Source organism: Hylobates moloch, unplaced genomic scaffold (genome assembly GCF_009828535.3).
Source record: "Hylobates moloch isolate HMO894 unplaced genomic scaffold, HMol_V3 SCAFFOLD_8, whole genome shotgun sequence".
In the NCBI taxonomy this organism is placed as follows: domain Eukaryota; kingdom Metazoa; phylum Chordata; class Mammalia; order Primates; family Hylobatidae; genus Hylobates; species Hylobates moloch.
The window spans coordinates 124,646,635-124,662,528 of NW_026652283.1; the positions used below are offsets into that span (position 1 = coordinate 124,646,635).

The 15,894-nt window shown below is 36.4% G+C and overlaps 1 protein-coding gene across 1 annotated transcript in view; it reads left to right on the forward strand.

The window, feature by feature from the left end:
• CSMD1 (CUB and Sushi multiple domains 1) overlaps positions 1 to 15,894 on the forward strand; it is a 2,040,038-nt gene that overhangs the window by 1,365,331 nt on the left and 658,813 nt on the right. The window contains exon 8 of the mRNA XM_032158987.2: positions 14,535 to 14,622. Within this exon, the coding sequence (XP_032014878.1) occupies positions 14,535 to 14,622 (88 nt within the window). The remainder of the gene's footprint in view (positions 1 to 14,534; positions 14,623 to 15,894) is intronic.

Genomic DNA, 15,894 nt, shown 5'->3' on the forward strand with positions numbered 1-15,894 from the left:
CACACATGCATATAACCAACAGACTAACTGAGGTTTCCCCTTGGTCGACTGTGGGGATCTGAGATCAGAAATGGAACCCTTCACCTTCCCATGGTGATGTGTTCTTCTAGTGCTTTTGCCACCACAGTGAGTGCTACCACCCTTGGCTCAGTGGCTTCAGCGAGGTAACTCCATTTCCCTCAGTTCTTGTGAGCAAACCACTCACACATTTCTCTCACATTTTATCTCTAACGCAATGAAATCCATCCACTGCCCTCCAACCCTCACTCAGCATGCCAGCCCAACACTTCACCCTTCTGTCTGAATGACTTCAACATCGTCCTCTCCCTCTTCCTCTAATTGGCCTTGCCTGGGTCTGTAGGAGTAGCGACAGTGAACTGTTTAACATATAAATTGGACCTTCTCATCTAAGCATCTTTCATGCTTTCTCGTTTTCTTCTTTCTTTCTCTCGAGTTTCAGTGGTTTGGGCCAATTCACCTTTTTTTGGTTCTTTGAATACTCCAGTCTTGTTCCTTCCTGAGGGCTTGGCTTTTGCTGTTTACTGGGCAAAAGGGTTTTTAAGTTCACTCTTACCTTAGATAGTTCCTGCTCATCTTTTCCATTTCAGCTTAAATGTAATTTTGCATCAGAGTCCAGCTGTGACCCCATCCAAAATCTGATGCTCCCCCATCCAAAATCTGATGCTCCCCCATCCAAAATCTGATGCTCCCCCATCCAAAATCTGATGCTCCCCCATCTAGCTGTTAATTTCTTGAACAGTATTCTGTTCTCTTCTTCCCAGCCTTTATCCCAATATGCAGCAATGAATATTTATTTGAGATTTTATTTCTTAGCGTTTTCTCCATGAGGTCTTCTCGTTAAACACTGGGAAGACTGACACCTCCCAGGAGCTGATGCAGAGCCTGTCTGTACTGGGCATTCAGTCAATATTTCACTGAGTGGATGTTGAATAACTCAATGAAACTGGCTACAATTAACTTTCTATTTCTATTTTAAAGTGTTATTTCCATGGGGATTTTGATTACTCTAATGTAGAAAAATAATCATTTGAAATGTTTTCTTTTTACAAATAAAACTGTGGGGTCTGTTCAAAAAATATGTTAACATTTTTTGCCAGTTTTTAAATATAATTCAGTTACACTATAGGCAACAAACAAACACTGTGAAAAGAAAATTTTAAATCTACTTTCTTCTCAGTGAAAAGGCATGATTTCCTATACAACTAGTTTTGTTTGTGGAGACATCAAACCCTGTGTTTCTGATGGACCGAAGTTATATCTTTTAGCCTTTGCTTATACTGTGCAAGCAGTCTGTCTTTTTGAAATGAAAGGTGCATGTTTCTTTTAGCATAATATTGTTTTACCTGTATTCTTTCTGTGCTGATCATGTGGTCTTTTCTATCTCCATAATCTCTTATAAACTTGTGTATTATAGCATTCCTTGATAAAATAACCCTGAGTATAGGAATCATAGAGAGTGACTCATGGTATATTAAAGTTGAAAGAAAACACTGAAATAATTTAGTCTAAACTGTTAACAGGAGAAAAAGATGAGGAGCTGATAATTGCTGTAACATTGTGTTTATTGAGCAATGCTAGGTGTATTGTGTATTCCATGTCATTAAATTTCCCAATAATACTGCATGGTTGACGTTTTAAGGGAGAAAAGACCTTATATACAAAATTTCCAACAGTAACTATATGTAACTAAACACTTATAAATAATGGAGGAGACTATATCTGAATGTCAGCTGAATGCATCAGTGAAAGAAAATATAATAATAGTAAATAAGAGTCTCTGTTTCCCGTTAAGCATCTTATTCAGAAAGGGTCTTCATGGTTTGACCTTTGCCTCAGTAACTGACCTGGATTTTCCTGTTTCTCATTTGAATCTGTTCAAGCAATTTCCTCCGTGTCCCGCGAACGTCCCGGGTTCTTTCTGCCTTTGCTCACATCATTCCTGGGGTGTCTCCTCTGCACACCCCTTCTTCCCCCAATTCTCCCTCCTCTCGTGTCGATAACTGTCTATCCCCCAAGGCTTGGAATTCCTTGAAACAAAGGTTGGAATTCTATTTTATCTTTTTCTTTCCTTTTTCTCTATCCTCTTTCCCTTCTTTATCTTTTCTTCTTCTTTTGTTTCTGATTCCTACCTCGTTATTCCTTTTCTTCTCTTATTTTCTCCTGTCTTTGTTTTGAATAATTTTTTTTTAAAAACTTAGATTGTTTGGGTTACTAGAACCACTTAAGAAAGAGAGAGATGAGAGTTCTTGGCTCTGACGTGTGTGCCAAAACTAGGAAGCCACAAATAATCTGGCTCTAGGCACTGGTCACTTTTCCATTTGGCTCGGTTGAGCTGTGACGTGATCTGCAGGGTGCCTACACTTGTTTCTTTGAGGCTGCCCATGTCCTCCCCTCTGCGGGAGCTGCCTCCCTCTGAGAGACTCCCTCTTCGTCCCCCTGCACTTGCCATGATGCCCAGTGGCTGCTGTTGGCCCAGTGGCATCCGCCCAGCTGTGGCTTTCATCACTAAGGGCTTCATATTACTGTGTGCATCACAGCTAAAGTTCTCCAAGAAGTAAACCTTAAGGACCCAGTTGATTTTTTGAAATAGTTCCGATTCATGAGTTACGGTTGATGGAAGCCTTTCCGATTTGGGCCAAGTCCCCATGACTACTGGCCTGTGCTGTGGTGAACAAGGAAGGGGCGTGAAGTCATCCTCGGCAGGTGTGCACAGGCAGGGATGGTTCCAGAGAAGTGTGCTCGGGCTGGAACCTCTGCTGGGCTTTTGTGATTGTTTTTCTCTTTAAAGAAAGAACGTATTCTCATTGTAGAGCATTATTATAACACAAATTAAAAAAATGAAAATACAACTGCTTTGTTACAGTGGTAGAGATTCAGTAAGCAAATGGGGGTTTACATGTCAACAAAGGTGAAGGTGGTATATCCGGCAACACTGCCGGTCTTTTTGTATGTTTATTTTATTTAAAGAAATAGAATGACACTACGTTTTGTTTTGTAATCTGCTTTTTATTACATTGCCCTTTTGAATCTTTTACATAGGAATTCATGTTAGATATGTAACGTAAGTTGAAATATTAGCGGTGAAGTTCTTTTCATTTTTCTTTACAACCTGTGGTCTCTAAATGAGTATTATCTCCTTAAATCTCCCCTAAAGGTCAAAAGCGAAATCAGTGAATTAACGTACAACGAACAATGTGGGCTTTGAAATCAGATACCTCAATATATCTATCAGCTAAATAAACAAGATGTGCTGACTCAGATTCCAACCCTCACTTTTCTCATTTCTTAAACAAGCAAAGTAGTAATTCCCTCATAAAGATTTTGTGACACCTAAATTACATAATACATAAAGGCATGCTTACCATAAAATGTCGCATATATGATCACCATTCCTGTTTTTAATATTAATATCTCATAGTTCCTTATATACAGTAAAGTTTACACATTTTTGTAAGAATATATAGAATATAGTATTAGATTGTTACCTTTTCCACGTTTACAGATACCTGTATATCATTTACTATGATGAGGAGCGTAATAAAAGCAGTGTAATATATTCAGGTGAGGTTAAGTAAATAAAAATAATAGCAGGACTTTAAGTCACCCGCGTAGTCTTCTCAGTGGATGTTAATGTGTGTGATTTCAGGACTAGAGGTGATATGCCATGATTTCTTTAAGGAGATGTAACTTAATAATTTGTGATCTGTGAAATTGAAATCTTACACACGTATTATAGCATCATGTGGTGAATTTTACTTCTCCCAAGTGCCTCGCAGCTAGGTATTTTCAAAATGGGCACGAACAGCTGCACAGAAAGTTTTTATCACAATCTCAAACTCGGTTCTCTCTCTCAATTTTGCATCTGCAAAATACCTGAATAGTATATAGAGTGAAATTGCACTGCAAATATTCTAAGAGAAATAAATTTTTGAGTGAATACATCAAATGGAGTTATTGCTATGTTAATTACAATGTTAAACTATGTGTATCACAGAAATTCTCCACCAGATAATTTAATATTTCTGCTCTTTAAAAATGCATAAACTAGGGAAATAATTGAACTTATTTCCTCTTGTATATTGTACTATGTTAAACAAATACTAAACACTGTATAACTGTGTATTTAAAACTGTATAAGATACTAATATTTAATAAAGCCTTAATATTAAGTAGTATTAATTTATTATACTTATATTTATATATTTACATAAATATACTTATTTATTGTATGTATTTACTTTGATATATAAATTATATTTAATATACATAGTATTAAAGTTTTAATGACATTATTATCTTATTCTGAATACGTAGGTAATATGTATAAAAGTAATAAAATATATCCATAAATTATATAATACATACTTACATCATCTATATTTACTGCATTGGAATGTACTTGTAAGATCCTGAAATCACTAATGAACTATAATCAAAAAGAAGCTTTCTGTGGGGACTCATCATTCAGATCACATCCCATGAGTTTCTAAATCTAGGGAATGACAAATAAAACCTTTAAGATTTAATTATTATATTTTACATAAATATTTAAATACATTATATTTAACTATAACTATGTATGTTTCTAAAATAAATTATATAATGACTTCAAGATTTTTTCCCATTTCTTTTCACATTTTTAAGTTGCTGGCGTGAATTATAGATTGTATGGAAAGTAATACAAACTGGCCTAGTCAAATGCTACTTTCACTGTTAGAAGACCATGAATAACTGGACATCCTGTAAGATATCTTTGAGTGAGCCCCCAAAACTATTTCTGAGGCTTAAGCCTAGAGTTCTTAAATGTGCGGAAGGAGACTAGAGCAGAAGTGACAGGCCCTAAGACCTGCAGCTGAGCCGGTGCTCTCCCCAGGTGCCGGTCACTCTGCATTTGCGGGAGCCAGCGGGAGGCATAGAGATGTCTCTCTTTGGTGCTGCTAATATACATTCCAGTGAACATCTGAGAGCACCATGTGAAAACAGACAGATGGTGATGAGGACGAGTCTCCAGGCTCTTATAAAATGTTCAGTGCCGTTAATTTTGTTAAGGTCATTTATACTGATTTTATAGTAGAATATTCTTATTTTTTATTTTATTTGTATAGTAAATAAACATCTTGGTTTAATTTGAAGCTTTATGAGGAAAATATTTTCTCTTTGAACATTTGCTGCTACCGTGATACATCAGTTGGAAAGATAATTGTTAATATCTGAGCCTTTATGAAAAATTTATTTGTTTTTCCGTCTGATAGAAAAATAACCTAGGGCAGGCAATGTTAAAAATAAATAAAGACTGTAAGAATCTGCGGTGTTCAAAACTACCGAGATCATAGAATCTCTGCAGGGAGTAGTAAGAATAATGTTGGAATGACTGAAGTTTCTGAATGCCAAATCGTTTTATTTTTTATGTACAATAGAGTTATTATTTTTTTAGTTTATCGGTTATATATTTTAGGACATAGCATTAGAAGCTGAAATGTATTTTTAAAAAACACATTACTATAAACTAAAAGAAAGCTTGATTTAAGACCATGGCAGCTGAACCAGAGACCAGAGAACATGGGTAAAATTGGGGTATATGAATTATGATAATAGGTGATCAACCGCTTGTGTTTTAAAAGTCAGCACATGAAGGTATGTAGTGGAGAAGAAAGAGGGGCCAGACGAAATATCTGGCAACGTAATAAATTAAACACCTGGAAAATCCAGCCGTTGCCTCTCACTCAGGGTTGGAAGCTCTTCACGTCCAGTTGGAGATCCATTAATATGAGATCTAAACCAATACATATAAAAGCAGTATGTGCTGAGCAACTTACTTCTATGTCAGCTATTCATTTAAAGCTTCTAATGTTGCTCTGATAATAAGACTTTATCATCCAAGTGTCAACAATTCTTATTTTAGCTATTTATATAGAACTTGTAAACGTTTGTTTACTACTGTGAGAGAAAAAACAACTGCTACAGACTGTACAAATATTCTGTAAAAACAGCAAAATATAAAAAATCTGTTATGCATGTAGAACTGTGTCATAGGTTGCTGTAAAACAAAATTATCCTCTTATAGCTGTAAGAAAGAAATGATTACAGTGGCAACATTTTCTTATTGTTGAAATTGTTAATCTAATCAAGTTATTAGTTTTTGAAGAAGGGTGTGTGGCATGACAAAGTTTCATTCTTGCTGAGATATAAACCTCCTGGAAATCAAAGAGGAGAAGTGTATTAAAATGGAGCTATTACTTTTCAATTCAATGAGATAATACTGAGTCTACGAAATGCTGAAGTAAAAAGCTGTCAGTGTTGACATACTTCAAACTGAGTATAGCAGGAAGGTCTGAAGTCTAGAGTGTCCCTCGAACACATATCCTAGAGTGCACTGTCACTCAAACAAAGCTCATCAGTACAGTGGGGAAACTGCTACTAAAAATTTCAATGAGAATATGTTTTGTAAAACCACCTTCCTGATGGTTATGCAGCTGAAAACATACGTCACGTCTCTGAAGGCTTAAATGGTTAGAGTTTGTCTCAGAATTGATCCAACTGAAATACATCTGTACATCTCTGAAGAAACAAGTGCCAACAATGAAAATATACAATAATAATAAATCATAAGTGCCTTCAGGCTGAAAAGTGGGAGTTTATCTAAATGGCTCTTATATTGGCCTATTTATTCCAAATATAAATCAATGTTTAACTCAAAATGACACCTTACATAGAGATTGAACATTCAAGCCAGTTTGTGGCTCTTGTTCTCTAAAGGTGGATTCTATTCTCCGTGGAAAGCCTTTGGCTTTCCTCTTAGCTGAAGGAAAATCGCTAACAGATGGTTAGGACTAAAGCCTCGTGGTTCAAACCATATGGCTTCCCATGTGTATGTTTGCTTGGGAATACAAATGAAAACACCTCTTCACTTTTCTTTTGGATATTAAGTGTATTTTATTATTAATTAAATTTTATGAAAGGAATGCAACTTTTAAGAAATAAAAAAATTTTTATTAACCAAAAGTGTCTCTTTAGTTTACAAAGCCCTTCAATGCATAATGTCTCATAAGGTAATTATGGCCAGAGTACAGAAAGGCTTTTTTTTTTTTTTGGAGTTTTGCTCTGTCACCCAGGCTGGAGTGCAGTAGCATGATCTTCGCTCACTGCAACCTCTGCCTGCCGGGTTCAAGCGATTCTCCTGCCTCAGCCTCCCGAGTAACTGGGATTACAGATGCACACCACCACGCCCAGCTAATTTTTAAATTTTTAGTAGAGACAGGGTTTCTCCTTGTTGTTCAGGCTGGTCTTGAACTCCTGACATCAGGTGATCCACCTGCCTTGGCCTCCCAAAGTGCTAGGATGACAGGCATGAGCCACCACGCCCAGCCTTGGGGTCAACTCATTCTTAACTCTGGCGTCAGTTTTCTTTCCTGTAAAATGGGTTTAATATTAACAACTCATAGACTGATTATATGGATTAAATTTAAAAACATATGTAGATGATACTAAGAGTTTCTAGCAAACACATAAGTTTAATTTTATATCATTGTCACTATTCTCAGTACTTCATTTGTAATTATTTCTGATTATTCACTCATAAATTTTATCTTCACTAATTAATTTGTTTCTAATCTTTGTCATAGAAGTAGTTGCTTGTATTTCTTTTCAGACGCTTGCTTTATTCATGATGGCACCTGATCTCCCTGTATAGTTTGCTACAAAGAAATTCATGTTGAATTTTAATTGATACTCATATGGCATGTCCTCAAACAGCAGGGTAATTTAATCAAGAAGTATTTTCTTTACTGCCCTACACAGTCACAAGGTTTTGTGCAGATCTAATGAGGTACTGTAAATCAGCCTGCTTTGAAAAAGTCATTTAAAGTATATATAATTTACACTTCTAAAATCAAATTCATTTAAACTCTTTTACAAACTGTGCATATCTGATCATCCACTTGCATAATTTTATACCTGTCATTAGTATTAATGGTGTGTAACGAACCCATCTATTGATATTTTCAGTTTTGATTTTTAACTGCAAGGTTTTGACTTACATTTAACATATTTATTACTATCTGTGTCATGTGTTCTGAGATCTGAAAAGATATTCAACAAAATTAGAGTTAAAGTGATATTAAGCCCAGTAATTCCTCTCTTTGAAAATGTTTCTCTGAGGTACTGAGGATTCCTCTTGAAGTGATTTCATCTCCACGATTCTTTCCAACCTTGAAGCTTTTATTTCTAGATGAATCAATGACTCACGGTGTGGATGGAATACGTAGTTTGGGATTTATGGAGCTATCGTTTCCTTGCACATACCGTGTGTCAGCATACTTTTTCTGACTCTTTATCACACGAAACAACTCCCTCTGTTTCCGAAAATCGCCCATATTTTACATTTAATCTCTAATCACTTTTTGTTATCTTCTACCATCTGCAATCCATTCAGGCTTGTCTAATTCATTTGGTGCTTTCATAGAATTCCAACTAAGTCACCTTTCTTTAGTAAGTCACTTTGGCCTTATCTTTAAAAAGATACAGAGTGTTTTTGCCCAACTTGGGCAGTTAGCTCCAATTTCTCCCATTTCTTTCAACTACTGTTGCTTGTGAGAAAAATAGAAGAGCAGAAATGCAAGTGGGCCTTTGTAAGCCTTGGTGTTGTATTTTCAACCAGTTTAGGTATTGTGGAAAAGTGCAGTAACTACCAAGCTAGAGTCTATTATTTCTGACAAACATCAGTGATAGCCGTTCATCTTGATGAAGCTATTTTAATTGGCCACAGCAATAATGATTTTGCTTGAGGGAGTGTAGAAGACATCTAGCCAGTGATGGCAGAAAGAATAAACGTGGCACAAGTAACATTCTGCATTGGAGTTTGAAATTATTAAAGCTAAATGCGTTTACGAGGTAAATTTTAGAGAGCTAGTAGTCGACCACTGCTTACTGACTGAGAACTGTACCCCAGCACATAGTACAGACTACAAAAACATGGGGATGAAGAAAAAAAGTAGTAGAGGAGCAGAATGATAGAAATACACATACATACATACACACACACACACATACACACACACAAAGAGAAAGAGACATAAGGTAGAAGTAACATCACACTTGCTGGTTTTAACCATTATAAGAATACACTTCTGGTTGGACATGATAACTCACTGTAATCCCAGCACTTTGGGAGGTCAAGATGGGAGAATTGTTTGAGCCCAGGAGTTTGAGACCAGCCTGGGCAATGTGGTGAAACCGTGTTTCTACAAAATAATAATAATAATAATAATATAATAAAACATTAGCTGGGAGTGGTGGCATGCACCTGTACTTGCAGCTATTTGGGAGGATTGCTGGAGCATGAAGACGGAGGCTGCAGTGAGCCATGATTGTGCCACTGCACTCCAGCCTGGGCAAGAGAACAAGATTCTGTCTCAAAAAAAGTGAAGGTAAAAAAAGAAAAAGAAAAACCATGCATTTATGTGGCTTTAAATTTGTTGATGCTGTTGTACATCCATCACCACTGTTCATCTCCCCAAATTTTCGTCATACTCTGCTGAAATACTTTACACAATAACACCTTATATTCCTTCTTCTCCTTCCCTTTGCCCCAGCCCCTGGCAAAACCATCATTGTGCTTTCTGGCTCTCTGACTTTGATTACTCTTCGTTTTTAACCTCTGTGTGTCTTTATGCCTAAAGTGAGTCTCTTGTGGGCAACATACAGTTGGATCGTGTTACTTATTAACTTACTATTCAACACGTCCTGCCAACCTATGTCTTTGGTTTGGGAGTGATTCATTTTTGAGGGCTGCCATAAAAAATGTGCTGCACTACTCACTGAGTGGCTTAAACAACAGAAATTCACTTTACCACAATTCTAGAGGGTAGAAGCCTGAGATCAAAGTTTGGGCAGGGTTGGTTTCTTCTACGCCCTCTCTCCTTGACTTGTGGATGGCTCTCTTCTTCCTGTGTCTTCACATGGACTTTCCTTTATGTGTTCATGTCCTAACTGCCCCTTCTTAGAAGGGCATCAGTCATGTTGGATTAGGGCTTCCCTTAAGGATGACATTTTAAGTTAATTCCCTCTTCAAAGTCTCTGTCTCCAAATACAGTCCATTGTGACGTACTGGTGGTTAGAACTTCAAGGTATAACCCTTTGCTGGGAGGAGGGATATAATTCAGCCTAAAACGGCATTAAATCCATTTATATTTGAAATAATTATTTAAAGGGTAGCTCTTTTACCATTTTGTTTTTATTCAATTTTCATATGTCTTTCAGCATTTTTGTCCCTCATTTGACCCATTACTGTTATCCTCTGTGTTTAGTTGATATTTTTGTAGTGTCACATTGTGATCCTCTTCTCCTTTCTTTTTTAGAAATTCTATAAATATTTTCTTCATGGTTTCCATAGAGATTACATATAACATCCTACAAGGATGGCAGAATCTTAAATTGATATGAATTTAACTTCAATCAGATATAAAAACTTCAATCCGTACAAGTCTGCTCCCTTACTTTATGCTATTGCTGTCATAAATTACATCTTTATATATAATGTAACTATTAGCATAAGTGCATAATTATTGTATGCATTTATCTTTAGATACTGTAGAAAATGAAAATGGGGGTTTTAAGTCAAACTTACTATAATAATTTTTTTTTTTTTTCTTTGAGACGGAGTCTCGCTCTGTCGCCCAGGCTGGAGTGCAGTGGCGGAATCTCGGCTCACTGCAAGCTCTGCCTCCCAGGTTCACGCCATTCTCCTGCCTCAGCCTCTCCGAGTAGCTGGGACTACAGGCACCCACCACCACGCCCGGTTAATTTTTTGTATTTTTTAGTAGAGACAAGGTTTCACCGTGGTCTCGATCTCCTGACCTCATGATCCGCCTGCCTCGGCCTCCCAAAGTGCTGGGATTACAAGCGTGAGCCACCGCGCCCGGCCCAATAATTTTTATATATATTTTCATGTGTTTACCTGTACTAGGGACCCTTTTCTTTTCATGAAGCTCCAAGTGACTATGTAGTGCCCTTTCATTTCAACTTGAAGGACTTTCTTGTGGCGAATATATATTGGTAATAAACTCATATTTTGATTGTCTGGGAATGTCTTAATTTCTCTTTCATTTTTGAAGGGCAGTTTTCCTAGATGCAGAATTCTTAGTGGACATTTTTTCAGTAATTAAATATATTATCCATTGCTTTCTTTTCTTTTTTCTTTTCTTTTTTTTTCTTTTCTTTTCTTTTCTTTTCTTTTCTTCAGATGGAGCCTTGCTCTGTTGCCCAAGCTAGAGTGCAGGGGCACAATCTCAGCTAACTGCAACCTCTGCCTCCTAGGTTCAAGCTATTCTCCTGTCTCAGCCTCCCCAGTGGCTGAAATTACAGGTGCCTGCCACCATGCCTGGCTGATTTTTGTATTTTTAGTAGAAATGGGGTTTCACCATGTTGGCCAGGCCAGTCTCGAATTCCTGACCTAAAGTTATCTGCCCACCTCGGCCCCCCAGTGTGTTGGAATTACAGGTGTGAGCCACTGCCCAGCCTATCCATTGCTTTCTAACCTGTGAAATGTCTGCAGAGAAATCTGTTGATAGTCTTTTTATGGATCCCTTGTTTATGAGGACTTGCTTTTCTTTTTCTGCTTATAAGATTCTCTCTTTTTCTTTAGCTCTTAACAGTTTGATTATTATGTGTCTTGATGTGGGTCTCTTTATGTTTATCCTGCTAGCAGTTCATTAATGTTCTTGAATTTGTGTATCTATGTCTTTCCTCAAATTTGGAAAGTTTATATTCATTTATTTAAATCCATATCTATAATCATTGTTGTAAATTCATTGCTTAGTAAGTCTGATGCATATGTTCCTTCAGCGACTGTATCTAGAGATTTATTTCGATCCTTTGAATGGCCATGTTTCCCTGTTTCTTTGTATGCCTTGTGATTTTTGTTAAAAAAAAAAAAAGCATTTGAAAAGAGTTAACTACTGCACTTAATCTTTGCAGAATATATAGAAAATGTTCACTAATTAGTGGGCCTCTGAGCCTTGAGATCAACCTGGACTGAAGACTTTTACGTGTTCTTAGATTTTTTTGAGGGGGTGCATGTCCTCTCTGGGTTTGTGTGTACCTTTTGTTGTGTTTTTGTTTTCGTTTTTTCCCCCAGCTGCTTTTAAACATATTAATATTCCAAAGAATCTCATCTCATCTTCACATTGGGGCCTTAGATATGTGTTCTGTCGTATTCTTCTGCCTGGAATCCTTTACCCCAAGGTACCCATGGGTTTGCACCCTTGCTGCAGTTTTCTATACAGCAGTGTTTCTCACAGCCTTTCATGGCTGCTAGCCAGAGATCCCAATTATGCCGCCCTTCCTCATCTGACCTGCAAGTCAGGAAAGACAGAGCTCAGTCTTTCAGGCAGCCCACAGAGCGACCATCATGCTGCCAACCACTTTCTCTCTGCTTCTTCATCCCTAGAGAGGAAACTGGTCACTGGGCGGCTTCCTCCCAACTGCACTGTGCCACGCAAGTCATGGTATGAAAGAAGGAGAATAAAACATCAGGAAATATAGTCCTATTTTGATCATCTTTTTTCTTCGTTGGGCATTTGCTTGGTTGTTGTAGATTTTTTACTGTCATTTAGAGCTCCCGTAAAATGATTTTAATCTTTTGGTAGTCATTTCTTTGGTGTTTCCATGGGGAAATACGGGTCTGGAAGCTTTCTGTCTATCTACTGATGCTATCAGCAAACTTGCTGAATCATTTTGATATAATATTGAGGAAATTAAACATTTAGAAAATAAAATTTTGGAGTTCAATATAATTGTCACATCGTGCAGCAAAATAATGTTTAGATGTTATTTAAAAAAACTTATTTTAAAAAAGAAATAAAAATACCTAAAAAATATCTTAACCCATTTGGAATAGTGAAGTACTTACTAAGAATGAAACCACATAACATATTCAATAGAATTTGTATTTAATGAAGGATTATGTTGTTACCCAAATTTATTCTAATTTAGCAGTGGAAGATAAATTTTCACTGGGCGTGGTTGCAAATGTCTGTAACCCCAACACTTTAGGAGGCCATGGTGCAAGTGTCACTTGAGCCAGGAGTTTGAGACCAGTCTGGGCAACATAGTGAGACAACATCTCTACAAAAGATTATCTTTTTTAATTATCTGGGCATGGTGGCACAAGCCTGTGTTACCAGCTATTAGGGAGGATGAGATGGGAGTATTGCTTGATCCTGGGAGGTTGAGGCTGCAGTGATCCATGATTGTGCCACTGCGCTCCCACCTGGGCAACAGAGTGAGATCCTGACTCAAAACAAACAAACTAAACTTGCTATGATTGCTGTTGTTTTATGCATAGTTTTAATCAAATGCTTCACGAATTCCACTTATACCCAGGCGTATTATTTTCTTCTTATGGAATCATTTAAAATATATGTGAGAAAATGTATATTTATATGTACACCTTTCAGCTGCAAATAATAGAATCCCCTATTCAATGGATTTAAACTATAGTGAATAAGCTATAATAAATACAACAGAATGTTCAGAATTGTGATATTCCTCCTAAATTGGTTGATTTTCTGCTTCAACAATAAGGTAGCAGGTCCAGATTCTTGACATATCTGTTCTTTTCCATACATGCTGTTGTCTCCATCCTTGGATTATAGGAAAATGGCACCAATAGTTCTACATTTGAAACCTGGACACAGAAATTTTCAGAGTGAAATAGACATGCACTTTATTAGCATCCTGTAATGTTTCCCGGAAGGACTCCTGTGGACTTCCCCTCACATCTCATTATACTGAATTGGGTCCCAAGCCCTCTGCTAAGCAAATTCCTGGGAAAAGAAAAAACGAAATGGCTTAGTTCGATTAGACAAATTATATAGGGTGAAATGAATGTCGAAGTGACAGCCACTCTATCCAATAAACAAACGAGTTCTTTAAAAATTATTCTGTGGTGGTGCAAGTCCCAACAGGAAAAAAGTTTTTCCATGAAATTCAAGAAATAAATGAGTACACTTGAACAAAGAAACCATTATGGGTTTTAGTTTAATGATAAACACTTCAACGTTTAAAATATACGTAATGTTATTTAAAGTATCTTTTGTATAGAGCTTAGTAAATGTCATCTCTGTTGCCGTCTGTGGGAATGAGTGAAGACTTTCTTCTCTCTAAGTGTATGCATTTTTCTCATAATGCTATTTTTCTCATCATGCTGTTAATTGTGACCTGGCATAAAAGTAGTCACAAGGAACAAATGAAATTTTTTATTAAATTTTGACATCTTAAAAATGAGAGAAATAAAACCAAACATTATCATCTTTTCATTAGAAAACACATCTTTGATTTTCACCAATGAGAATATAAACATTTATTTGAATGTATTTAAGGTGTCTTAATTCCTTTGGAGATCACATTTTAAGTCATTATCATTAAAGAACTGAACACGCCTAGAATAAATTTTTTTATCTGGGTATTTACTCAATAACTATACAACATTTTAACAATGTTTCTGTCTATTACAGTGAGCCAAGGCGGTGTTGCATTGGTCTCTGACATGTGTCCAGATCCTGGGATTCCAGAAAATGGTAGAAGAGCAGGTTCTGACTTCAGGTAAGAGATACAATAGTGGTGGAAAAAAGCACGTTATTTGTAAGACATATATAATTTCAACTTGCAGTTAAGTTTAACTCTTCTGTTCTTTTGAGGTAAAGATAAAACTTCTCAATCATTATGCAACTATATTATTTGTAGAATTCTAAAACACATACTGAAAAATTCCTGGTACTCTAGATTTGGCACCTTATACTCTAGGAACCAATATAAATTAACTGTAAATGTGTGTGATCAAAATTTGTCTTCAGAGATTTTGGGTTTTGTTTATAATCTGTTAAAATTTCTGTATTAGTCCCTTCTCACACTGCTAATAAAGGCATACCAGAGACTGGGTAATTTATAAAGGAAAGACGTTTAATTGACTCATAGTTCAGCATGTTTGAGGAGGTCTCAGGAAACTTACAATCATGGCAGAAGGGGAAGCAAACACATCCATCTTCATGTGGCGACAGGAAGGAGAAGAATGAGCGAATTGGAGGAAAATACCCTTAGAAAAACATCAGATCTCATGAGAACTCACTCACTATCATGAGAACAGCATGAGGGTAATTGCCCCCATGATTCAATTACCTCTCACCTGTCCCTCCCACAGCATGTGGAGATTATGGGTGCTACAGTTCAAGATGAGATTTGGGTGGGGACGCAGTGTGCCAAACCATGTAAATGTCATATTCCAATTCTTTTAATGTTTAAAGATAGAAGGTAAAATATTTAATTATCTCCTCATAGTTATTTCATTAAAAAACTTTAGGAATGATGAATGTTAGTATCAGCCAATAAAGTTTATTCAGAAAATGTGAATCATTTTGCTAGGATTATGATGAACTAAATACTGATTTTCTGTTTCTACATTATGAATACAGTAGTGATTTTAATAGCCCTATTACTCTAGATTTTTGCACTTATTTCAGTGAGTTCAAGAAATGTAACATTTTCCATCTTACAAGATGGATACAGTTATTAAAAGTAGCTGTAAAATAAAAAAGTAAAGAGAAACAAGATATGTGTTTTTCCTTCTTACAATGTCACCATTTTTGAAAAAAAATTCAAAAAAAGGTTCAGAGAGCTAAGGGTACTGAAGCAGGCTACAAATGGAAGAAAAGTGCTGCTACTATTAGTGAGGAAAGAAGGAATGTTATTTAGTAAAACTGGAGTAACAGCAGTAGTTTTAAAAGGAACAGAAAAATAAGAAAATTGTAGTGTGTCTATAATGAAGTTGGTAAAATTGTTTTACATGAAAAGGATACAAAGTATAGATGTGAAGAAATA